This window comes from Parus major, chromosome 10 (genome assembly GCF_001522545.3).
Source record: "Parus major isolate Abel chromosome 10, Parus_major1.1, whole genome shotgun sequence".
Taxonomy (NCBI): domain Eukaryota; kingdom Metazoa; phylum Chordata; class Aves; order Passeriformes; family Paridae; genus Parus; species Parus major.
Window position 1 is genome coordinate 12,859,982 of NC_031779.1, and position 26,120 is coordinate 12,886,101.

The 26,120-nt window shown below is 46.2% G+C and overlaps 1 protein-coding gene across 3 annotated transcripts in view; it reads left to right on the forward strand.

Annotated features, from left to right (window-relative positions):
- The window catches only part of NTRK3 (neurotrophic receptor tyrosine kinase 3), a 204,219-nt gene that overhangs the window by 63,546 nt on the left and 114,553 nt on the right, over positions 1-26,120 (forward strand). For all 3 annotated transcript variants that reach the window (XM_015638975.2, XM_015638976.2, XM_015638977.3), the window contains exons 8-11: positions 2,002-2,298; positions 5,683-5,706; positions 6,512-6,582; positions 8,312-8,414. In XM_015638975.2, coding sequence (XP_015494461.1) covers positions 2,002-2,298; positions 5,683-5,706; positions 6,512-6,582; positions 8,312-8,414 — 495 coding nt within the window. The remainder of the gene's footprint in view (positions 1-2,001; positions 2,299-5,682; positions 5,707-6,511; positions 6,583-8,311; positions 8,415-26,120) is intronic.

A 26,120-nucleotide genomic window follows, 5' to 3' on the forward strand; every position in this document is an offset into this window, starting at 1 on the left:
AGCTGAGCACAGTGAGACAAAGGTGGATCCTCACGCAGCTCTCTCTCTCAAATGTCAGTAATTTTGCTTTCCTGATGCTTCCATTAATCCAGAAATGAGCACAAGAGTGGGGGAGGAACAGCAGTGCCACAGTGGTGGTGGTGGGCATTTCCTGCCTGTGTCTTGGAAGATTCAATAGACTAAAGGAAAGCCATGGAGGGACTCAAAATCTCTTAACAAACACAAAGTTTCTTGTCTAGATGCTCTGTGAGAGGTTCAATGGCACCCTTGCTAAAGACAGTTTAAAACTTGCCACTAATTTTAGGGATGTTCATGCCTCCTCTCAGGTCAGATCCTACAAAGTTAAACTGCAAAGGTCATATAGATGTGCACGTGTCAAATTTGAACTGTTCACTTTTATCTGCAAGTAGCTCAACTTTCTTTGTGCTTTCTAATATAACAAAACCCTGACCTTAAAAGGAAGTTTACACAGCTTTGTGGTCTCAAGAAGCTGAGATTTGCTATATTTTGCTGTGTCTGTAATATTTGCCCTTACTCTGTAGTTTGAAAATCTGTTCCCCACCCCCAACCTTGCCATGTAGAGCAGAGAGCCTTGTGGGATTCTGATTACTCTTGGTAAACCCATGCATGCTGTGTGATGCTTTACTACTTTCATCTTCCTTCCAGTAAGTGCTATTGATGGATTGAAGGATGGGGGTAATTAAAGTTCAGCCCAGCTCAGAGCTGACTGGTCAGCAGACAGGTGTTTTTTGCATGGTGTTTTAGCATCTGTTCCTCCACACCTTAAGCATGCCCATGCTTATTTTCACCTGTGAAATCCTCTAAGCTGCCGTCAGATCCTGCTACCCTTGCTCTTGTTGCACAGAGCCATCACTCAGGCTGTAATTTCACACTGAAAAGATCTGGGTTTGTGTGTGTAGGTGGCTGCCTGTTTTGAATCCCCTTGCCAGGAAGATATGAACAAGCCACATGCAAATCTGGGCTTGTGAACGAAAGAGGGTGGCTGGGACACGACTGTGTGGTTCAGGGTAGATGGGCGCTGGTGGGAGAATTTTGCTGAGCTCCAACCAGCTCTGCACCTTCTTCTCTTCTGTCACCTTCACTGGCTTAAAAATTCACTGTCTTTTCTCACAAAGACGGGTCTGAGTTGGTATGTTGGCTTTGTGGGTGTCCAATGGATTGTCTTTGCAGCTGGATGGAAAAGGAGTTTTAGGGAAGACACACATCTTTGTGTCATGTATCTTTGCACAAAACTTGTTCTTCTAGTTCAGACCTTGCCAGCCTTGGGGTTTGGGACCTTATGTGTAGGTGTTGTAAATGGGGTTTCAGAAGCTAGAGCAGAGCAACATTTGAATCCTTGGTGTGTCCCAAGGGGAAGACAATGCATATGCAATAAATTGCAGGTGGAGTTCCTGCTTTTCTTATCCCTCTCCCACTCTACTCCCTTTAATTATAACACCCCTGGAGGCTGTTCGGCGAGTGAGAGCTCCTTTGGGATATTCAGGCAGCCGAAGCCCCCAAGGACAGACAGTCTCTGAGAGATGTTTGCTCCCACAGCTATGCAATCCAGAATTGCTCAATGTGACTGGAGACCTCCCACAGGCACCTTGCACATGTGTAATATAGCAGTGCTACGTCACCATGTCCTCCTTAATGGGAGCAGGCAGTCTCCCCAGGATCCCCTGGGGGAAGGAGAGCAGCAGTAGATTTGTGGACTGGCCAGTTCAAGTGTAATTGTTTCTGGGCTGGTGAAATTTCCATCCCTCTCTTTAATTTATACCCCTGTTTGGAAGGCCAAGAGGCCTGGCCATGGCTCAGACCCTCCTTTGAGGGAGGGTTGGAGTGGTTCTCCTGACAGTGCTCCTTCTTTACAGCCACCCGTGGGAAGAGTAGAAGGAACAAGCGATTTTGGAGGTTTTCAATGCTCGTAGTTTCCGTGGTGCACAGAGTGGTGGCGTTGGGTGGAGGTTGCTGTGAGCCTGCCATGTTTCTCTCTGCTAGATCCCCCTCGCATCCTTACTCTGGAGGAGCCGGTGCTACACATGGACCACTGCATTGCATTTGCAGTGCATGGGAACCCAGCTCCCACCCTTCACTGGCTGCACAACGGCCAGGTCCTCCGTGAGACAGAGATCATCCGCATGGAGTTTTACCAACAAGGGGAAGTGTCCGAGGGTTGCCTGCTCTTCAACAAACCCACTCACTACAACAATGGCAACTACACGATTGTGGCTACCAACCAGCTGGGCTCAGCCAACCAAACTATCAAAGGACACTTCCTTGAAAAGCCTTTTCCAGGTAGGATATTCAGTTTATCTCATCAGGGCTCCTTGCAATCCAAAGGTCTTATTATGGCCCTGCCAGTAATCTTTGAACCTCAACAAGGCCTTGACAACTCTTGTTGTCTTTGTCTGAATATCAGGTTGGAAGAGGTGACCTCTGGCAGCCTCTTCTGACCAGTGTGACTTTCCTACATAAGTGTACTTTGCTGTCATATGAACTCCTTAATGCTGGGAGAGGTGTTAACTGCTTTAGATAATTTTATTTTGCAGCATATTCTGCAGTGTATTTATTTATTTATTTTAAAGACCTTTAGGAATTTCAGTGGGAATAGGATGTGAGTTTAGCCAATTATTTTGGATCCCCTTTTGAGTGCCCCAAAGATGTTGCTGAGTTTTTTCCAGAGAAAGTGTTCTGCTGTGTGGTAGTCATAAGCTATAGAAAGGGAAAGCCTTTGAAGTGATGCAGGCTGTCCCTTTGGTTTTTTCACTTCTAGCTTGCATTTGTGAAATGATTAAAGCTGGATGCAGCGGTGTCAGGATTGTTTTCTTTCCAAATACAATATGTGCAATTCCAGGATGACAGGGCTACAAAAGATGCGACAGCTCAATTAGTCACTTTGCATCAGTTTGCTGGGATTTCTTAACTGATTGCTTGGAATTCCCTGTTGTACTCCCTGGTGATTCACAGCTTAAGTGCAAAAAAAAAAGCATTTGAGGACATGAAGATCTATCTCTGGGAAGTGCCGTAGAGACTTTTGTGGTGGCCTGTCTGCTCCATAGAAGCATCTTGGTCTGTTCCCTGACAGTGCAACACCACACTGGCCATCATGGAGTTAAGATCTGTGCTGCCTTCAGGAATGATGCCATGAGAAAGTGGCAGCTCTAAATTGGCCCCTGCAGCCCAAGAAAATCCAGCAAAATAGGGCGTTTGCTAAATATAGCAAAATACCAACGGTACTCTCATTTATTATTTATATCACACCATATATGTACACAGAGCTTTCCCGCAGGTCAAATATCATAAATGCAAACCCAAATCTCTGCCTTGAAGATCTGACAATTGAACAAATGAGCTGATATGGATGGGAGTGGAAAATTTGTGTTCTGACTTCAAGGATGCTGCCCTGTTTGACTATCTGACCTATTTATGTTTCCTTCTGTCAGGGCAGAAGAGCTAATCAGATGTAGGTGGGTGAGGAGAGGTGCACAGGTTTGCAGTCTCAGCTCTCTCAGGTCCCACCTTTGTGACTCAATTTCCCCATCTGTGAAATGGGGCAGGTCCTAAGTAGGTGCTGGACCTGCAGGAAAGGGGGGCAGATACGCTGTTCTGGAGAGATGATTTTGGAAAGGGATCTGAGCCACACTGTGGTGTGGAAAAGCACACTGATGTTTGAGGAGCATCTTGTGCTGCAGGCTCTGGGAAAATAGGGTTGTGTGAATATATATAAAATATTTACCTTGTGAATGCAGCTCCACCCAAGGCTCATGTGCTGTTGGTGTGGGCTGCTTACTGACCCTAAACCATCTCTCAGCAGGAGCTGACCCATTTCCTTTATTTCTTCTGATCCAAAGTCCCAAGCCATCCCTCACCCTGGCAGACCCTGTCAGGCCAATGCAGGATGTAATTTACTTTCCTTGAAGCTTGTTGCTTCGTCCACTGCCACAGCTGACGTATACATTCACTGCAGCTGACGTTTATAATCTCCTATTTGAAGGTAAATTCCTTCAGAAAATGCCACACATTGAAGGCTCCCCTGTGGCTCATTCAAGCCCCTTGTTGCTTACAGCAATTCACACATGCAAAGGCTTTGCTGTCACTACCCAGGGTGAGATTATTAATCTTAATTAATTAATGAAAGCACAGTGCCTGGAAGACTTCTGTAAGCATAGAAAAGGACTTATGACCATGTATTTTAGAACTCCCTGGTCAAAAGCCTCTCATTGGTAAAAGGCCACACTGCTTTCCATGCTGAGAGGAGCAAGGTGCTGTTGAAGCTGGGATCTGGGACATGTAAGCTCCATGCCATATCTGTCTTCTCTCTGATGCTGCAGGGCAGTGGCTCCCAGGACAGATTTGTGTCATTTCCTGTAAAAATCTCATTGCATGTTGTCATTGGTATCTCTGCCACAGTCTACCAGCTCTCTATTTAATCCACAAAGGTTAATGTACCTGTGATGAGTGTTCAGTTTTTTGGAAACTTCTCACAGACCTCAAGCTGGATGAAATTTCTTGGCTATTTTTTATGCTTGGAAAAACAGGGTTTAATAAAAAATAAACCAATCTTTTTGTGCATTTCTGTTGAATTTGCTTAGTCCAGCAGAGGAAAATAGAAAAGGAAAAATGTAGAAGCAGCAAGAATTTTATTACTAGCCTCTGCCTTAATAAAGAAGAAAACACCTCCAAATAAAATATTTTTTTCTTTATTTTTATTTCCCTCCTCTTGCTAGAAAAAGCCAAGGAAAGTTACTTGTCTGCTTGACTTAAAACAAAAGTATTTGTTCACGTTTTTTGCCCCGGTTTGGAAAGCCGTGTTTGTCACTTGGGGTTTGTTTAACTCCCCTTCCAAACCTCACCCATGCTGCAGTGTGATTGTTTCAGCATCCTTCCAGGAGCCCTCTGCCAGCAAAGCTGTGTAAACTCCAGTTAATATCGGGCTCAGCTTTTTTCCACGGGCGAGTGAATTGGAAGCTGACGTGATTTTCACTCTGTGTAAACTGAGTGTCACCGAGGGCTTTAGAGCTCATTGTCTGGGGCCTCAGCCACCTCTGGAGCTGAAGGAGCTTTGCAGAATAGACTGGAGCAGTCAGCAGGCTGACAGCAGTGCCTGCTGTGGTTGTCTTGGGCAAGAGGCAGCTCTTGGACAGCCACAGCCTCCATGTCCAGTTCAGAAGCTATCAGCTGTTCTGAGTGGCTCATGAAAAGCAGGTCAGAGGAGGTCTCCTCTAACTCCCAGCCCCAAGCAGGGCTCTCCTCCATGGGAGCTGGTCCTCATCCTTGAAGGATTTTATCCATGGGTGCACACTGCCATGCAAGGCAAAATCTGTTTCTCTCCCCCCTACCTCCATCCTGCAGAGCCCTGTGTGTCTGTTGAGCTTTGCTCGCCTGCTGCAAGCAGGGTTGTTTAACAATCATTCAGAAGTGCTACTTGTTCTCCATTTTGGCCTCACAGCATCCTTCCCCTCCTCTTTCAGCCCAAGGTTCTCCATCCTGACCTCCAGCATCGCCTGCTGGCACATGCACTGCAATTTCCAGGAACAGTTGCCCAAGAGGAAAAAATATCAAGAGTTGGTTTCCTGGGCTCTTTGGGGAGGTGGAGTATGTCTGAGGTGGGTGGGGAAGGAGACCCCTCTCCCTTTGCTGTGCTGCTAACTGTGTTGCTTCTCTTTGTCCCTTCCACAGAGAGTACGGACAACTTTGTCTCAAGTAAGTGTCTCCTTGCCTTTTCAATACTGTGGCTGGTTTGTTTCTGTGTTTTCCCCTTCCCCTCTGGGATTTACATAGCAAAAATGAGGAAGCCAGAAGCAGGTTGGTGGAGGTTGTGCAAAGCCCTGGTTTCCCTGTGCATGGACAAGATTGTTGGGGAGCTTGTGATCAGCTCAGTGATCTCATGAGACCAGGAGATGTTCATCTGCCTCTAGTGGCTTCCCAAAGAGGGTCCTACAAAGGAAATGAGGGTTGGTTGTTGTGTAGCAAAAGGGATCTTAATTTCAAGCAGGCTGGGCTGTCCCCAACGACATAATTTCTCTGATGTGGGCTAGGATGAGAAGCAGCACTTGCTTGGGTTATGTTTCTTCAACAGATTCTTCTCTCCACCCCTCAAAAAACACATCATGCATCACACACCACAAAAAGCATTCAAGTTTCTGTTTCTTCAGATCAAGTTTTGCTGGAGTCAGTTGTGTTTTAACCCCACTTAGCTCATTAGGTTTCAGAAAACTAAGAAGAGGGCTCAAGGGTGGTGGGAACCTATTCCAGGACACCAGGCACCCAAATGTTTCTCATTTGTGAGTCTGGACCAACATCAGCATAGAGCTGGTCTGTGGTTTCTCTGCTGATGTGCACAGGGAACTCTCTGATGGTTGATTTGTGCCTTCTGAAACAGAAAGTTGCAGCCTCTTTTAGGGGTGAACTGAATCTCATTAGGCTGGGCACTGCTGCTGGAATGTGCTGGTGCCTTGGGAGTCCCATGGGAACACTGAATTTTCTGTCTTTGGTGTTTTGGTTTCAGTCGGTGATTATGAAGTGAGTCCCACCCCACCGATCACTGTGACCCACAAACCAGAGGAGGACACTTTTGGGGTGAGTCCTGGTCTCTTCTCTACAGAACTGCCTTGCATTCATTCCTTGTTATTGATGACTCAGTATTTGTATTTCTCTGCTGTTTTGAGATGTTTGCAAGGAAAAAATCTCCTCTTTTATGACTTGACAGCAATCAGAAGAATTTTGTGGCTTGTGTCAGGCAGGTAAAATACTGACACAAACCATCTGATCCTCTTGGGTCTGCAGTGTGGAACCAGGGAACTCTTTGAAAACACGGCATCCTGTGAAGTCTCTGCTGGCAGGGTCAGGAATTTTCACTCTAAAAAAGTAGCACCCAGAGAACAAACAAACAGGCAATTGTGTGTTTTGGACTGTTATTGATCTGTTAAGCTTAGCCTGGTGAGGGACCTGGGTTTCGTTTGGTTCAATTCTGTTTGCCCTCTCTCCTGCTGTGCAGGACATGCCTAAAATGAAAAAGGAAAGTAAGTCTAGGGCTTATCAGATCTCAGCATTGTCTTTCTTCTGCAGAATCCCGGTAGAAAAAAGAAAAAAAAAAAGCGTGCATAAGTATTAGCAGAAAAAAATTAGCATGTTACACAATTGCTCTGATTCTGTGAAAATTTTAAGATACTGAAATCCTTGAGGTGTCAACAGAATACGCAAAACTCAGTCCACCCTGGTTTCAATTCTCATCTAAAAGAAAAACTCCTTTAACTGAAGTGGAAGTTTTGAACAGTGAGGCTGGAGTAATAATGCACGCTGGTTATTAAATATAGAGCACAGAAAACAAGCTGGGGATGAAAATAGAGTGTGGTAAAATAAAAATTAAAAATATCATAACAAATGTACCAAGAACGGGGAAAAGGATTGCAAAATGAAATTACTTCTTCTTGGTTAAATGATGTATTTTCTATTATAGCAGAATACAGTTTTGTAAAAGGAAGCAAAGTCTAAACGCATCACAAGACCTAGTACAGAACAATTGGACACATGCCAGAGAAATTGTTGTTTACATCAATGCAATAAAAGTATTTTGAGCAAAGACTTGAACGAATAAATATTCATAAATATTAAAATAAGCCTGGGATTGTAAACCCTTTAGGGCAAGGAGGTTTTCTCTCCCTGCTTGTACACTGCCACAGTGGAACCACAGCTCCAGTGAAGGACTTGGACATTGCTGTAGTATAAATATTTACTAATAAAGTTACAGTAAATAGGGAACTGTTAGAAGCTTTTGAAAAACTCTGATGTTTTATGGGGGAAAACTTCTTAGTTCTACTTAATTTCTTCTGTTTTCTCTTTGTGTTGTGTTATTTTCCCTCACTCTGTCCCGAGGGATGTTTGGATGGAGGCAGAATTGTGTTCCCAGCTGAGCTTTGAATAGCTTTAGTGTTGTAATGTCATGGCAAAGAGGTGATGTCAGAAATGGAGGCTTGGGATGTGATGCATGCAGGGAGAGCCCAGGCATTGGAGCAGAGGTCTTTTTCCCCTGCAGATATAAGGAGTGAGAGGCTGGGGAAAACTGGTGCCAGAACAGCATCACTGATGGGGAGATCCCAGACCTCCCAGTCCTGCAAAAAGCCTGTAATGCCTCCAAGCTGTGCCAGGGCCTGCTGCTTTAGCTTGTGGTTTTCTCCATAGCTAATATCCACGGGGCTGCAGCAGCTGGTGTGAGCCTATGGAAAGGTTAACTGGGAAAGGAGGTGCTGTATTTCTGATTTAGACTCCTAAATTCCTTTGTGTTCACTCTAAGGCTTTTTCTTTCCAGGTTTCCATAGCGGTTGGGCTGGCAGCTTTTGCTTGTGTCCTCTTGGTCGTCCTCTTTATTATGATCAACAAGTATGGCCGGCGGTCCAAGTTTGGGATGAAAGGTAGGTGCAGTCGCTTTCCCCGAGCAGGAGGCACCTTCCAGGATTGCCCGGCTCTTGTAGCACACGTGGAAAGGTGTTGTGGCTTTATTCCTACAATGCAAAGCCCTCTAAAGGGAATGCAGTCCTCTTCTGTTTGTTGAGAGAGTAATGGAGACAAGTGGGCTGGTGGTTCTCACCTCTGTGAGTGGGCAGAAGTGTGGGTGTGTGTGATCTACAGGCTGTCCAGCAGAGCTTTGAGCCTGCTCCCTCCAGCCCTGCGTGGTGTTCAGGACACCATGGTCTTGGGTGAAATCTGTTTTATGGACTTGGTGGTGCACAGGCTCCCCCTGCACTGGCTGCAGAGCACAGGGTGTGCAGGGGGGACCAGAAGACATGAAATTGGTTTGAGTTCTGATGGGAATGCAGGTGCAGCCACTCTGTGCCGATCTGTGAGTGGGGACCGAGATGCTGCTCTCACTGTATGTCCATACTGGGAAGGCAGTGGTGTGGAAGGTCTCTTTCTGATGACTCTCTGATGAAAGATTTCCCCCACTGTGTCATGAATAATGACTTGAGAAATTTATTTCGAGTGTCACTGATAGTGACTGGGAGGTGAGAAGGCGTTTGATGTTTGCCAGGCAGAACTGGTCTCTGTCCTGCCGACACCAGCTCTGTGATGTGACAGAGGCAATGCCAGAAGTAGATGATTCTGTGCCATCTGCTTTTTGTGACTCTGCTGGTATCTCCAGCTGGGCAGCGTTGGTGGTGCCCAGTGAAGGCTGAAGGAAGAGCCTTCACATGACAAAGTAGTTCCCAACCTAGCTGGTGGCTCATGCATGCACTGTTTGAAGCCAGGCTTTGACAAACATGAGGCTCATGACTCCCCAGGCTCCCGAGTCCCTGCCTGATTCCTGGGCTTGCTGTGGTCTGTGCTGCAGGGCAGGTTGATAGGTTTGGGAATGTTCCCTGCACTTGCCTAGGGTTTTGTTTTCTTCACGTAGACATTTCCTGAGTGGGTCCAGATGGGATTCTGGCTGGAGTTTCTCCTATGCATCCTATGGAGATAGAAGACAGGACATTTAATTAAATAGTGAATCTTCTACACCAGCTTAGGAATATTTAGTCCATATGTCCAATGATAAGAACCATCTGGTGGAGTGTACTGACTGGTGGGTGGAGTAGAGGAATGGAAGACATGGTTCCTGGGATCAATTCCCAGCTCTTCTACTGACTCACTTAGTGGCCATAGGCAATTAGCTGTCTTAACCTCTGTCTCTGCTCTAATTTCCCCATCTGTAAAACTGGGATGATGTTATGGGCTTTCTGGAGGGATTTGTCAGAACACTTTGGAAGTGCTTGGGCACGTGCCACTGATGGAGCTTTGAGATACAGATATGAAAAGGAAAAGTAACATCTGACCCTTTGAGGAATCAAAGAGGAGTGAAGTGAGCCTAATGTGAGTAAAGAGTCTTGGTGAGCAGATGTGTGTACGTGTTTAGAGGTGTTTGGATAAGTTTGTCAGTGGATATTCTGCATTCCCAGAAACCAGAGTGGTGCAGTGACGGGCCCTTGTGTGTGAAATTTAATAGAGGCAAAATTGTTTAGCTAGAAATGTCTTCTTTCCTCCTCATCATGCCGTGTTTCTTCCAATTCTGATATGTAACCACAACCCTGCAAAGTTTCTGCAAGTTTTATTGGCTTTGCTTGGAGAAATGGAGTTGACAGAAGACAAATACATCTTCAAAATGAGGGAGATTATTGAGTCACAATTGTCATAGGCACCACTATAGTCTACTCACACTGCCTGAACCCTGCTCTGCTCAGTTAACTCTTGGGCAGGAGGCATCCTTTATGGCACCCAGTGTGTTATCATTTACTTAAGGAAAAAAAAATCCAAACCCTGAATCTTTTTGGGCAAGTGCATCTCTGATTCAGGAGCTGTTTGTTGCCAGCTGATATGTTGCCACTTGTTGTTGAAATCCCAGCTTGGCAGGCCTGCAGGAGCAGGTTTTTCCTGTTGATTTTGTCAGATGCAGAACATTGTGTGCTCTTGTTGGACATGTTACCTAAAACACCTCATGAGTCTTTCTGACTACATCTTTTTCCTTCTGCTTCTCCTAGTGTTGAGCAGATGGTTTATTTCCTAGAGAGAGGTGAACGTGGACTGACAAAGTTGGATGTCACGTTGGGTTTGGAAGGCTCCCTGGGCCAGCCTGCTGGATTGCCCACCAGCCTTAGAACCAGGCTGCCAAGTGTCCAACATCCCAGCTGCCTGTGCTGGAGAGAAGTCGTTGTGGCTTGAGGGACATGTGCTGGGAGAGGACTCCGAGGGGATGGCCTGTCCACCTTTGTTTCCTTCTGGCTGGTAGCACACCCTGGGAGCTCTGCAGCACAGTCCTGCCAGAGCCAGCCCCTCACTGCTCCAGCAGCAGCGAAGCGGTGGGAAAGCCCGCGGAGCCAAGCGTGCCTGCGCCAGGCTGGAGCGCTGGCACCAACAAAAGCTCCTTTGAGAGCGGCTCTGACGCGCTGTGCTCCTCAGCTGAGCTCGCCCAGCCTGGCTCCAGGCCATCCCTCCGGAGAGGGCATTCATTAACACGGAATGGAGGAGGTCAGATCCCCTTTCTGGCTGCCTGTCGGCTTTGGCTGCTGGAGCCGGGAGGGAACAGGGGTGGGCTGAGGCAGCTGGGGGGAGCAGGGAGATCACTGGAGCTGGGGTGGTGGAGGCGGCAGGGAAATGGCAAACAAAGCTCCTTTTTGTGGCAAGTGGTGTTGCGTGAGCAACAGAGAGGCAGTGGAGGGAAAACCACTGGGAAAAATGAATGTTAAAACTGAAATTCGTTGAACTTGCAGAAATGCAACAACTTGCTGAAGGGTGTTGTGTCCAGAGGGGTGGCTGGGATGTTTTTTAAAGCCTTGCATTAGTGTGAGAAAAAGAAAAGGGTCTTAACAAGCAAGAAATTGAAATTTGGAGTCCTTTGGTTTACTCTGTGTCCCAAGAGGGTGTTTATTTTGGATGGGATAGACCACATGGGAATAAGGAGCCCAATATTCTGCTTTCAGTCGCTACTTGCTCCAACTCTGGGGTCAGTGTCCCTCCTTCCCTGACTGCCCACTTCACCTCCTGGGATCAGGCTTCTCACTGCAAACCTTGGAATCAGTGTCTTCCAATCCAAGTTTAATCTCAGCAGATGACAGGAAATGAAATTTTGTAGTATAATAAAAAAGCCACATGCAAGTCCCAGAACTAAGAAAAATTAAATTTCATGAAAGAATAATAATGGCACAGAAAAGATCTGGGGCATACAAAATATTTGGATGGAACAGTGATGGAGACTGTAAATACTTAGGTTGATGGACTGAAATATATTCCCCTTTTACTTGTTTTCTGTTACACTCGCAGTGCCTTGGGATGAAGGATGTGTGCTCATGCATATCTGTGTGATGTATTCCTGCTGCTGCACAACTTCTGTAAAAACCAAATGGAGTTAGCAGAGATATGCAGAGAAGGGTGCTAGAGAAAATCTAGAGACAAGAGCACTTGTAGTTTTGCTGAGATTAACTGTTTTCCAGGCTGAGATTAAAAACTACTTCCATTGTCTGAACAAGGTTTTCTTCCTCGAGTGGGGCCAGTGCCAGCTAATGGTTCAGCCTTAGTTACAGCTGGCAAAGAGTGGATTGTTTTTCATCTGATTTCCTAAAGAAATAAGGTGTGTGGTCATGCTGTCTCTGCACACATACAAGTGTGTGTGCACAGCTCTGCCTGCCTGGATTTCCCCTTTCTGTGCTGCAGCTTCTGGATGTGCTGGTCAGTTCCACCCAGAGGAGAGGGAAAAGGACTTAGAGGCTTTCACAGGAATCATGGACGTAAGGGAACTTAGTAGAATGACAACTCAAGTGATGTCCTGCTGATAAAAATGCCTCAAGCCTCTCTGGGCGTTGCAGAATTCATATGGAAGCTCAGCCTTGGACAGAAAAACACAGGGATCAGGCTTTCACGGGGTCTGCTGTGGTGGGTGGTTGTACATGTGTGTGCACATGCATAGATGTGTTTTCTTTCTGAATAAGCAGAAACAGCAAAGGAGGTGGGGGGAACCAAATGAACAGTAAACAAATACTGCCCACGCTTTCTGTAATGTTTGAGGAATCCCATTGCTATCAGTTTATTTGATATTTGCTCTAATAGCCCTGATCAAAGTGCTGGCACTGCTGATGTGCATGTGGATGTCAGAAATACTTGCAGAGCTGTTCCATTGTAATTTAGTGTTAGTTAAAAGGTACTTAAAGCAGTTGCCTATTTGATTATGATTGGGGGCCATTAACATTTTTTTCCATAAACAGATGGTTACTGTCCGCTGAGTTTATTGCAGAACAACTCCAGAGTTCTAATTCAGGAGGAGCAACTCCTGCAAACATATCTTGGGTGCCTGGCTTTTTGCTTTTTTTGATTTGGGTTTTTAATTTCTTTGTTTAGTTTTCTTCTTACTTTTTTTTTCTCTTTTCTTCCCTTTCATTATGTAATTATTGCTACAGCTTCAAAGTGGGGGGGAATATATATCTATATCTATAAATATGTGTGTGTGTATATATATCTCAGAGCCATGACCTGCTTTTCAGATAAGGCTTAATTCTGACCCATGTTTCCTTGGCCAAACCTGGCTATAGTCATACACTGATTTTATATTTTCCCCCCCTGATTATTTGTTGTATAGGCATGAACAAACCCTCTGCAGCCTGGAGAGCCTGCACATGAAGGGTTAGCTGCTCAGGAGAAATCTGTGATCAGGGCCCTTTCATTCCTTCCTCTTGGGAGCCTGCCATGTAATGGGAGGAGAGAGAAAGAGCAAAGTACTATCAATCTGGCACAGCTACAGCAGAGAAGCAGCCATATATCAGCAGCCACAGCTAATTACAGGGATTTGGGGATGTATGGCTCTCCAGAGCAATGGGCTGGAAATGGGAACCCATTGCTGCTGTGCTCTTTGAGCTGGGTGTGAGATGTGCAGAACCCTGAGGTGCTGAGTCCCCTGGAACATCTGAGCAGAGCAGCTGCATGGGACTGATGGAGTTCAGGGATTCTCCTTGCTGGTATCCTTCAGGTTGTTTGCAAATACCCTTGATATACTTCTACTCCTCAATATTACTTGGGTTTATTTGCCTGGGAAGTGGATTGAAAGGGCATGTGGTTTCACTGGGGCTTCCTTCTATAAATACCTGTTTATACTCTGCTGAAGTGCAAGCTGTGCTATTTTTATGTTTATTTATTTAATGCCTTCAAGGTGATAAAGCATGAAGCTCTTTGAGCTGCTGAATATTGCTTTCTATGAGTACCTGAAAGTAAGTTTTAGACAGGTGGGGGTCAGTGTCAGTCCCTTCTCCCAGGTAACAAGCAACAGGTCAAGAGGACAAGGCCTCAAGTTGTACCATGGGAGGTTTAGATTGGATATTAGGAAAAAATTCTTCACTGACAGTGTGGTCATGCATTGGAACTGGCTGCTCAAGAAAGGGGTGAAATCACTGTCCCTGGAAGCATTAAAAAAACCCATGTGAATGTGGCACTTCGGGATGTGTATAATGGTAGAACTGACAGTGCTAGGTTAATGGTTGTACTTAATGATCTTAAGAGATCTTTTCCAGCTTTAATGGCTCTATGTCGAGTGTCTCACCCTCTGCTGTGCCATGCAGTCTGTAACTGGTGTGGTGCCATGAAGCCCTGGGTTCCTTGGCAAACCCTTGAGAGATCCCACCTGTCCCCTGAGGTGCTGTGGCTGTGACAGGCTCCTGCTGCTCCTCTCTGCAAAGGCAGATCCACTCTCACTCCAGCAGTTAAATGCTCACACCCCTTGTCCCTCAGTCACAGGTGGTGTTGGTCTGATGGAGGTTTGGAAGGTGACAGTGCTCCATGGTGCTGCCTGAAGGAGCAGGGAGCCACTCTTGGCTGGACAGGTGCACTGAATGACCCTGCAGGGAAGCGGTTAGCAAAAGGTCAGGACTTATTTAGATCTAGAAATAAAACATTTTCCCACTCCCAGATGTATTAATAGGTTATTTATAAATGAAATGTAAAGTGCACTGACCGGCCATTATTTATTTCGATTGCTTTTACAAAACCCAGGTGTCTTTTTTAGGCCACTGCTGAAAACAGAAAAAACAAAATAAAAAAATATCAGTGGTGTTCAGGTGACTCAAGAAGCCCCAAGACTGCTTCACACCATATTCCTGCAGGCTCTTCCTCCCTGTGCATGACCTCCCTCACTCAGGGTGTCTGTGTTTGCTCCAGTCCCTGGCTGGGTGCTTGACCCTGGCTCCTGAGGGAGCCCCTTGGCAGAGCTGGTGCTTGCCCAGGGCAGCTCAGCATCAGAAGTATCTCCTCACAGACCTTCACAAACACTTCTCACCTTGTGGTGTTAAAAGCTGCATGACTGACCCTCATCTTACCTGTGATTCTGCCTCAGCTGAGGTGCTGGAAAGAGATTGGCATTTATTTATTTTTTAATGCATTTTTTTCAAATTGAAGCATCCCTTTTCCAACCTCAGAGCAGTGTCTTTTCCACCAGCAAAGCAGTAACAATTGGCAGTGCTGAGGATGCTGCTCCTTGTAGCACCATGCTGGTCTTCCACAGGGTGAGAGTGAGCCATGGCTTCTTCCCTTGGAGCACAGGCTTGGGAAGATGTCCTTCACCCACTCACCATCCCAGAGCAACTGCATCACCCCCAGTCCTCATGCAACAGCTTGCACCCATCTTTGCCACCGCTGTGAGATTGCCCAGGCTCAGTCAGCTCAGCAGCCTCCCCACAGGACCATGCAGAGGTGCTAATCCTCACAGGGCTCCTCTGCACAGCACTGCTGCTCCTGCCTGCCCTTTCCCTGCCTCCCTGGCTCCAGCCTCTCTTTGCTGCTTCTTCTGATGGTGTCTGTCTGTCTGTCCTCACATGGCTTTGCTTAAGAGGAAGATGCTGGAATGACAGCACAGAACCAGAACAATTCTGCTGATCTCCAGACCAGGTGGTACATACAGCAGCAGGATAAGCTATTTTGTTTAACCAATATGACTAAGTCTGATGAAGACCCACCATCTCCACAAACCTTGTGTGTCCTTTGCACTCTCTTGTGCCTTTCTGCAGGCAGCCAACAACCAGACAACTGAATGCCAACTTTGATGTGGCTTTAATTAGGTGCAGGGCAGTGTTGGAAGAACCAGAGGACTTTAATTAATATTTTAATTGTGGTTTGTCTCTCCTGCATTTGACCAGTTATTCTTTGAATAAGATTTTGCTACTGCTAATGCTGATAAATGGCCCTCTGGGAGGATGTCCCTGTTGAATTTATCACCTCTTCCTCCTCATGACTTGCTGTAGGATTGTTGTTCATTTATGTGGTATTTAGCCAGGGATGCAGAGATCTGTCACCCTGTCCTTAAACCCTGGAGCAGGAGAGCTTTGCACTTTGTCAAGGGACAGGTGACTGCGAGGTAAATGCAGGATTGGCAAAGGGAAACCTCTGGCAGCTGTGAAAGCAAATGGAGAGAAGAAAGAGAAAAGTGCTGCTTGGTTTTGAACCTGAGATGAATGTGCTTGAAGGAGTGCCTAGAAATTCAGAGGCAGTGGAATAAACTCCCACGGGGATGGATAAGAGCTGTCACCTGGGCTGTTCAAGCTTTGACTGGCAAAAGCACTGGGGAAGCAAATTGTAGAGAGCACTGGAGCATCTGATGATCGAATAGGCTTGTTCCATCTCCAAGTTCTATTTCTTGTGGTGCAATAGAGAGCCTGTCTATGTCCAGGACAGTTCCAAAAACCTCCATCAGCAGCACCACTATTTAGCATCTGTTGATGGAAGTGGGATGCTCAGGCATCTAATTTCAATCTACAACCATGCTATTAAAAATCAATGGACCAGAAGATAATGCCTGTACACAAAAACAGCTGGGTAGTATTTTGTGCACAGGAGAAATAAATCACGTTTGGAGTCTCATATTTTATGTCTGAGGAGCAAGGGTTATAATCCAGCTTCTGTTTGGGATAGTGGTCTTCAATTTATGCCACAGCCTTGGATAATGTAGTAGAATAGAGGGACAGTCTGTTCCCCTGAGCCTAGCTGAACCTGTGCTTCAGGAAAGGGACTCAGGATGTCACTCAAAGTGGCCACAGGGCTTTCTTTGGACTCTGTGTATGGGCCACAGCAGCTGTCAGGGTGATTGAGGAGCACTGTGCTGGGAATGCCCAGTACAGCCACAAAAACTCATCCCAGCCCAGTCAGCTGCCAACATGCTCTGCTCTACACTTGGGATGTGTTGCAGATCTCCCCTTGGCTCTCTGGCTTGTGGCAGGAGAAGGGCTTGGAGCTGGGCATCTTCTGTGTCTCACAGCCCCTTTGCTCCCTGTATCTGCTGGAACCTGGTAGCTCCAGAGGAGTTTTGCTTCACTGCTTTGGCCCTGCACCTGCAGGAGTTACCAGCCCCTTCTGGGAGGGACTGTTTGACATGAGGACCCTCACACTGCAGCCCAGCATCTCATGAACCTTGGTGTTGGGGAGGTTTTGTGGCTCTGCTGGCTGCCCTTGGATCTTGCTAACTTTGTGGCCAGCAAGGGGTTTTCCCTTCCAAAATGTGAGAAAGCTGTGTTAGATCAGATGCCCATTTAGAAGTACAGTCTCTGGGCAGATGCTTTTGCCCCATCTGCCTTCAATGTCACTCAAACTAAAGCAGTGCACAGCTTCAAAAACTGCATAGGGTGAAAAATCATACAGTTACAGCAGAGAAAAGGGAATGTCTGGTGGAATTTGGATTAAAAACTCTTTGGCTTGCTTCTTATTCCATGTAAACAACGTGTAAGAACCTCCATCTTCTCTCCATGCCACCTCATGCTTCATCCTCCCCAGCAAACTGCAAGCTCTTCCCAGCCTAACGCAGTCAAGAGTCAGACAAGAGGCTGTGAATTAGTGTGAGAGGGAGAACATTGTTTTCCTTCACTCTGGTTTACCTTCACAGTGCGATTCACACAGCAGGGGCTGAGGTGGTGCCACAGCAGCTCCAGGGTGGGCAGAGCCAGAGGGGCTCCCCGGCTCATCCCTGTCCTTCTCCTCCTGCAGGAGCCTGCAGTGCTGAGACAGCTGCTGGGATAGGGGAGAACTGGCCTTTTGGTTGCTGACAAGACGATTTCATCCCAGTGCTCCAAAAACTCTGGTGACATCCCCAATTTTCCAGATGGATAATGAAAACCTGTGAGCAGGCCCGTCACAGCGGCTTCCCAAGCACTCGCCTGTGGAGCTGTGTCCATTGGTTCCATATCTGCTGACAGGCCTTAATAATCATTACACTGAGTGGAGCTGGCACTTGGGGAGGCAGGTAAAGGCACTGCTGCCCTGGGGCTGAGACACCTTTCTCACCATGCAGAGGAGAGATGGGAATCTGACCTGGAGATCCTCATCCCAATGGGCTGATTGCTGCCTCTCCCTCTCCTAGGCTGCACAGCAGTGCAGGACACGCCGGACACATCTCCTCATGTCTTGCCCAGGAGCCTGCTGGCACCCTCTCCAGGCATCCAGGGATACCCTGAGTCTGACCTGGGGCTCCTGTGCTTCCACTGGGTCACTGCTTTGGGAAGAGCAAAACAGAGCTGAGTTTTCTCTAGTCAGCAGGTGCATAGTCCATGCAAAAAGCAAAGCATGCCTTTATCCAAAGTGGCTGTAGTAATGGTATGAAAAAAAACCCCACCTATAATATTGAGGTAACAGTGGTCTAGGATCAATATTTATTCTTATTGATTTCTTCATTTCTCTAATAATTTTTCATTTGTTTTTTGGGTAAAACAGGAGGATGCTGCAGCAGGCCTGAGTAGCTGGTAAGGGTCTCTGGAACAGCAGGGCAGGGCAAACACTCCTTCTACTGGTGGGGTGCAGTGCTGGGGAACTGGCTGCTCTCACAGAGCTGTCAGGAGGATGTGTGTTGTGCAGAGTCTCTGTGCTGGTCACCAAAGGTGCTCTGGACCCAGGGCAGGGCAGGGTGGTTAGGCCAGAGACCTAACCAGTATGTTTATTTAAGTTAAATCACCATATACTTTTACATCCCATCCCCCTGGATGTTCATCCCTGGGGCTGTTGAAACTGGCTCTTCCTGCAGTGCTCACGGTTACAAACCCTCCTTCATCCCAGCCCAGTCCTTCCAGCGCTGCCATCAGGTTTTTCTGTTGTTGCTCTTTGCTGAAGCTCCCTGGTGTGTGGCAGTCTCCTGTCCCTGCACCCAGGAGGGCTGAGGATTACCCAGGTTTGGTCCCCCAGTGCTGGATGGGGACACCTCCTCCCTGTGCAGAGTGTGGTTGCACTGTCCTGCTCCCCTGCAGGCTCATAATGTGTTTACAGCCCGTGGCCACCACCAGCCCATCTCGACATTAACTGCTTTCCAGGTTCCTGCCTCCCAGTAAATTGGTGATTTAGTCCAAGACTTATTTTAATTTAATGTTTTTGAAGTTCATGTCTTGGTTTTCTTACTTCTGCCTGTTTGCTGGCTGAGGATGCATTGCCCTTGTGACTTTGTGCCTTTGGTGCCTCTTGACTTGGGAGAAGGCAGCTGAGCTGGTGGGAATGAACCAGCTCTGCTCAGTCATTGAGCCTCTTATCAGCAGTGGCTTCAGAAATTCTGATGGTCCCAGCTGATCCCTTAAATAGACACATGTTGCCCTGTAGACTGGCTTAAAGCTCTGCCATAGTTATGCCACCCAGACTGGCACTGGCAGGGAAGAGCACTGTAAATCAGATTTACTGTTATATTAGTATGAAAGCGCTCATATCCAAGCCAGTTTGAATCAATTTTTCAAGAAAGTTTTTCTCTGAGACATTATCAAATATATTACAGTCTTCATTGACTAATTTTGTAATTCAATCAGGGGAAAATAAGGCATTGAAGGTAGTTCAGCATGATTTGTTTTTATAGACCAACTGCTTCATCCTCTTGATTCCACTATCATTTAGCCTCTTAAATAATTTTTTCCTTTGATTTTCACTATAAATTTAAAGTTGGGTTTATTAATTTATTCTTCACACCAGCTAGGATAACAAATACAAGTTTTATGCATATATGTGTATAAAAAGGGAAAAGCCTTTACAGATTTAAAGAGCTTCTGCCTTCTTGACGAGTTTCTCAGCCTGGAATTAAATTGGTTGCAGTGTTTGGTAATGAGACTTCATGCCTTTTGGGCTGCTGAGTGTTATTCTGAGTATCCTGCTCAGGTCTGTCCCTCTGTGTGGGACAAAGGAAATATTGCTGAATTTTACAGTAATAATTGTCTTAGCTGTTTTAGACATTATTTAATTTTCTTTCTCTCTGTTTTTATTACTTTATTTTGGTTTATGCTTTAATTATATTTAAGGAGTATTAATTCTTCTATATCCTGTTTGTTCTCAATCTTCCTTGATCTAAGGAATTGTGATAGAAATTGAAATTAGATACAGCCTTTTACTTCTGAATGTCTGCAGAAATCCCATTCCACCCTCCTGCTGCAGGGCAGCTGGATTTTAGCTATTACTTCCTTTTTTAAAATATTGTTATTTAGTTCTTAATAACAAAACATATTGTCTTCACTTTGTTTCTTTTCTATCTAAATTTATTATGCTGGTGGTGTATTTAGGAGCAATTTGGGCTTATTCTCTCTGCTTAAAGATTTCAAGTAATGCCTCTTGGCTGCTGCTGTCTGTTAACGTGATATTGGAGTTAATGGGATGTCAGCATGTGCCAAAACCCCTCATCAGCAGAGCACACGTGTTCCACTCTGGCATATTAAAGCTGAAGTTGTAAGGGTAAAACAAGGCACTTTCCTACCTTTTGATATGTATAGGTAAAGGCAGTGATTTAAGTTCTGCTGAACTCGCTGTGATCAGCTTGCACCAAAAAAAGTCACTTCCTCTTAAATGCATCCCAAAGGATGGAATCCGTGTTGGGTTCTGGGATGCTTCAGCAAAGGGTCTCTCACTTGGGTTTCTTCCTGCCAGAGCTTTGCCAGTTTCAGATGAGGGTTTTGGGACCAGCCTTATGGGCAGGCTTTGTATTAATCTGCCAGAAGGGAATGAAGTTCTGCTTTTCTGCTGGAAGAGGAGAGGTGCTATTAAATTTTGTTGATTGAGTATTTTAGTAGGATGTGCTACTGGGCCTTTGAATGCCTGCCAGATTCCTCTCTTTTTTTAATACCTTATTTTGTTATTTCATTGAGGCAAAACCTGGCATTTATTTACCTGCTATTAGACAGCTTGCAGAAAGCTGTGTAAGCTCTCCTTTTGCAAAAGGTACATTAGTTCAAATTCCTGGTTGCTGTGCTGCTCTGCTTTGATACCTGCCTTTGGAAACCTTCCTGGATGCAGGCAGGGAGGCAACACACTGTCTGAAACTATGCCTTGAGGATGAATCCTGGTTTCCAACCAGTGGCAAAAATGTATATATTTTCCCTGGAGCAGGTTTTACCTTTAAATTTCTTTTCTTTTTACAAAACAAAAATTTGTGGTTTTTCAAAACCATCGGGCTTTTGTGCAAATTCAGAATCCTCTAACACCCTCTATTCTTTGTGGAGAGCCTTAAGTTTTGAACTCAGCACCGGAGTGCTTTTCCCAGGACCCATTTCCAGGTATTTTCCTATCAGAAGTTGGTGCTAAGCTGGCATGTACACACAAGGCCCTGTGTGCTTCAGGACCTCTGAACTCTCTTCTGCTGCACACGCATGCTGAAGGTTTTATGGCCCTTGCAACATCAGTATCTGCTGTGCACTATGACATACAAAGATGTTGGGAAGTTCCAGGCAGGGAGACGTGAAGAAATAGATGTGTGGAAGGAGGAGGGAGAGGCAAAGCAGCAGTCCAGGCACTCATTGGACAAATTCTTCATGTCACACTTACCAAAGCAGGTAGAGAAGGAGGAAACTCCTCTCTCTCCTCCCATGGAGCACAGGCATGGAGGGGGGAGATACAAGTGGGGAGGGGTTTTCTGAAGATGCCAATAGCTGCTGGTAAGTGCCTATTTGTCTACATGGAGCTTCAGAGCCCAGGAGTGGCTGGAGCTCCCATTTGCCATTGGGCAGGCTCTGTGAGGATAAATAATCCTGGCTGCAGTTTGCACTAATGATTTCCTAGGCATTCTGGCATGTCTTGATCAGTGGAGGAGGAGGGAAAGCTGTGCTTCTGGCTTTTTTTGGGGTGTGAATGGGGAAGGCTGGAGGAGGCTGGGAAGAGGAGGGAGCAGGAAGTGTTTCCCATTTTGGTTAGTGGTGTGGGAGATGGAAGGTTGGTGGTTGAATTTTAATTTCTTTTATTGGTCTAGTAAGACAGTAGCTATGGGAGATGTGTTACCCACGGATGTGGCTCCACTCTGCAGGCTGCAGTCCTTGAAAGTTTTACTGGAAGATGTTGTCTTGATAAAGAGGCTTGGTTGATACATAGCCCAGCACAATTCTGTCAGATTAAATTATTGGGAAGGTATGTATGACTGTCTTGATTAAGAAGGGGTAGAACAAATGCAAAATACACAAATTTAGTGCAGAGCAGGGGAAGCTGTGTGGAAGCCCACAGTTATTTAACCTCATGTCTGCATTACAGTCAGATCAGATTCAACAAAAACAACTCAGTACCTTCCTGAATTATCACAGTTTGAAGGTTTGAATTTGAACTTGTACATTTAGAGCCTGGAAATAGGAGTGCATGCTCCTGCACGTGTTTTGACTGAGCAGAAGCACTGCAGGCTCTGTGCAGCTGTTGAAGAGCAGGGGGTCAAACACATTGTGGTACCAAGTAAAATCTTCAGGATATCAAACTGTAAATTCCTAGAAGCTGTAGGCTGAGGGAAATGTTTCTAGTAAATATTGGCTCCTGGAGGATAAAGGAATTACAAGTTCTCATCTGTCTGAGGTTGTTTACTCCTGTTAGTGGGGTGTATCACAAATGCACAGATCAGGCTTTTGCTGTGGCTCTGCCTTTTCTTCTGCCTCAGACATGGGAAATGTGGGCTGGGAGGTGGGGAGATGGTCTGTGTGCTCTTCTGGAGGAATGAGGACCCAAGGATGCACCCGTGTTCCAGCCTCCATCAGCTGTGACAGCAGCTCTGAGACCTGCCATCTCAGTAATATTTTATTTATTTTATTTTTTTTTGTTTGGGGGTGCTCCTCTTACCAGATTAGCTGAGCTTTACTGAGAAAGCAGCTGGCAGATAATTTCATTACTGGCCACCTGTTGAGAAGTACATATGTGCCAGCATTTTTCTAAGCATAGGAGTTTAAAAAGTAGCAAGGGGAATTAATAGACAAATCCTACTGAAATTCCTCCAACATCCTTCGTCAATCCTGAGTTTAATGTCTAATGAGTGCTGGGGTGTGTATGATGGGAGCAGGGGATGGTACTTAATAAAGTGCTTCGTTGGAGAAGAAGGGCTTTACTCACAGTAACTCAGTGGGTAAGTTTGCACAGTGTTGATGAGAAGACTGGGACTGAGCCAGGCTTAGGGACTGAGCCAGGCTCAGGGACTGAGCCAGGCTCAGGGACTGTGACAGGCTCAGGGACTGTGACAGGCTCAGGGACTGTGACAGGCTCAGGGACTGTGACAGGCTCCCTGCTGTGGCCAGCAGACCAATGAGCCAGCCAGAGCATGCTAGGGGCTAAGGGTCAGCCAGGTAGAAGTGATGCCTTCTAGACTGCTAAAATAGCGTGGCTGGATTTTTATTTCTCTTCTGCTAAAAAGTCTGCCTTGGACAGTTCATCAGTTTGATGTTGGAGTAGGTTTGCAGAGGTTTAACGAGACAAAAAGCTGCAGACTCCCTCCACAGCCACCCAGGAGTGGGGGGCACCTCATTAGGTGGATGCAGAAGCATTTGGAGCTACATCTCACCTCTGGTAGCAGAGCCTCAGGACTGTCCATTAGACTTGGTAAAAGACTGAGACACCCAAAGATGGAGCATGCTGAGGGCAAAAGCATCCTGAAATGTTGTCCTGAGCATCTCCTTTGAAGGGCAGGTGGGAGTGCTGACCTTCTGCTTGGCCCTGACCTCCTGCACAGCCTTCAGTCAGCACAGCCTTGCCACAAAGTGGAACACAGGAGTTTTGGAAGAGGTCTGAGTGTCTTTGGAGATGCATGTTCCTGGCAGATCTCTGGTGTCTGCTGGAGAAAAGTGCTTCCTGTGCTCCTTTACTGCTCTCTTTGTTGGAGATTGTTATTATTAAATTTCTTTGTTATGGTGTCAGCTAGAAGAGATGAGGTGTGAAGGAGGTTACATTATCAGAGCCTTCTGCAGGCAATAAAAGGTAAAAATGAGAGATTAGAGATGTTTTCAGAGGATGCATAGACAAAGAGCAATGGCCTGAACTTCAGGAGGATTTGTAGGTGGGTTAGGAAAGGCTTTGGTGCATAGAGGAGGATGGTGTCCAGCAAGGGGGAATTCAGGGTGTGGACTGGAGAAGTGGAGCCAGGTTTCCAAGAGGTTTTGTGTGGTGTGACCCCAAGGGCCCAACTCTCTGTTTCTCTGCTGTGAAGGACAAGCTCCCTGCCAAAGGTGGCAGAGGGCTTGTGTGAGCAGTACTACTGCCCATGGGGCAGAGAGGCTGTGGTAGCTCCTGCTGCACTCTCCTCCATCCCCTCTCTCTTTGGAACTTGCCTTGCTGGCTGCTCCCCCCTCCTGCCCTGTTTCCCCTGCTGTCAGGCACTGGCTCCAGCTTTCTGACTGGAGAATTTTCCTCACCCAGGGAAGTGGCCAACACCCTTTAGAGCAAGCTCTGAACTGCATCCCTGCTCTGGGAGGCTCACACAGCACATTGTTGGCAGCTGAGCTACAGCCCCTTGGATGTTTTTCTCCTGACAAGAGCAGCATGTGTGGATTTTCTGATACCACCCTGCATGCTCTGGTTGTTCCCTGAGCCCAAGTTAGTTATGGCACCCTTCAGCATGCTCTGTGTCAGTCATCTCACTGGTTGATGTGGGTATTTCATGCAGGAAAACTACCTTTTGGGTTTTTGTGGAGTTTTTTGTGATTTTTTTTTGTGATTTTTTTTTTGCTTTTTAATTTTTTTTTCCTGGAGAATGAGTGAATTAAGCCATGTGTTTACTACTGCCACTTGAGCAAAGTGGTCCCAGGCTAGGCCATAAGATATACGACTGGTGTTTAAAATTAAGAGAGCAAACATCAACAGAGAAAACTAGAAGAGGGAAAAGGAGGCTGGGTAATGGAATTACATTGCTTCCATGCTAATATGACCTTGGAGATGGTCTACTGCTCTGCAGGGATTTGGGAGAGTAATGTATTTGATAGCATCATCTTAGAGGGTGTGCATTTATCTGAGCATATTTATATCCAAGCGTACATATTTGTGTGTATGTGCACGGTGCTCATTCTTTCAGTTTATTCTGTCTTACCCATACATTTCTGTGGGACCCAGGGATGTGTTTCAGGTGATGCTTTGGGGCCTTCCTGCAGTGGGTTTAGATGCTAAGGAAGGACTTAATGCCTCCTTGTTTAAACTTCCACCTGAAGAGCCAGAATAAAAAGCATCACACCCCTTAAAGTCAATACACAGTGGCACCCTCCTCAGGGATTAGATCTTCACTCCTTAGTCTCTGCTGGAGCCAGAAGGGCAGGGGATTTCAAAGGAAGAAGCTGCTGTTTGCTAATGTGCCCTCTTTGTGCCGTTATTAGTGTGGAGAGGAGCAGCAGCATCTCTTTTTCTCTCAGCTCTTGGGGTACCACACCGAGACACATTGATTACTGAGGTATCTGAAGCTCTGGCTTTGAATGGAGAGATTTCCAGATCAGAACCTTTTTGGATACCTGTTGGTGGCCAGAATACTGTGGTGCTGGGCAGGCTATAAATTATTAAAATCAATCTTTTGTAATCAGCAGTCACAGTAGAAGTGAGTTATAATGAAATGGGTCCAGCTGTTTACAGACAGGCAGTGTGGGAGAGGTGAGAAAAGAGCAGGATTTTCCCTGTACAGAATGATCTGTGGAGAGCTGCTTCTCTGGGTCAGGATAACCAGAAATGAGCATGTGTCAGGGGCATCTCACCATTCCCTCCAAACTCTGTGACACTCAGCTTTGTTTTAGGCAAGAGCGGTGATTTTTGCCTTTTCAGCTTTATTTGTTGAGGTCAATTTTCATTCTGGAGAATGTGTATAAATAGTCATCATATAAAAAAAGAAAAAGAGCCAAGTTCATGGTTTAGGGTGAGGGACAGCCTTGGGTGATGGGAGTTTTCTGTTCAAGGGTGGCAATCGCTCAAGGAGAGCAGGTAGCCTTTCCCTGCTGTCCTTGGAAGTGAAACTGGTGTGAAGGGAATGGCATGACAAGAATGAATGCTTTAATGGCTTTAGTGAAGCTGTGGAGTGGATGTGGTTTCTGCTGAGGCTGCTTTAGCCACTTTTTGGGGCATTCTGCTGCTGAAGATCTTTGAGTGTAGCCAGCTGTAACCCCACTCCAGTGTTCTCTCCAGTCACCCCTCACCTCTGCATGCCCCAGGTCCCGCCCCTGGTTCCTCACCTCTCCGTCCCACAGGTCCTTTCCTGTGAAATGCAACTTTTTCCTTTTATTTTGGCACAGTTTAGGTGGAAGAAGGTTGTGTACCTAACACAGTGTTTAATGCTGATGGTCTTTTGCAATGATTCTGTCACATCCTGAATCTCAGTGATCATGGGGTGAGCACATGGAGGGATGGACCCTGCTGCCCTCTGAAGAAGGAGCCTTGAAGGAGCTGGTTTGAGCAGACCTGGGCCA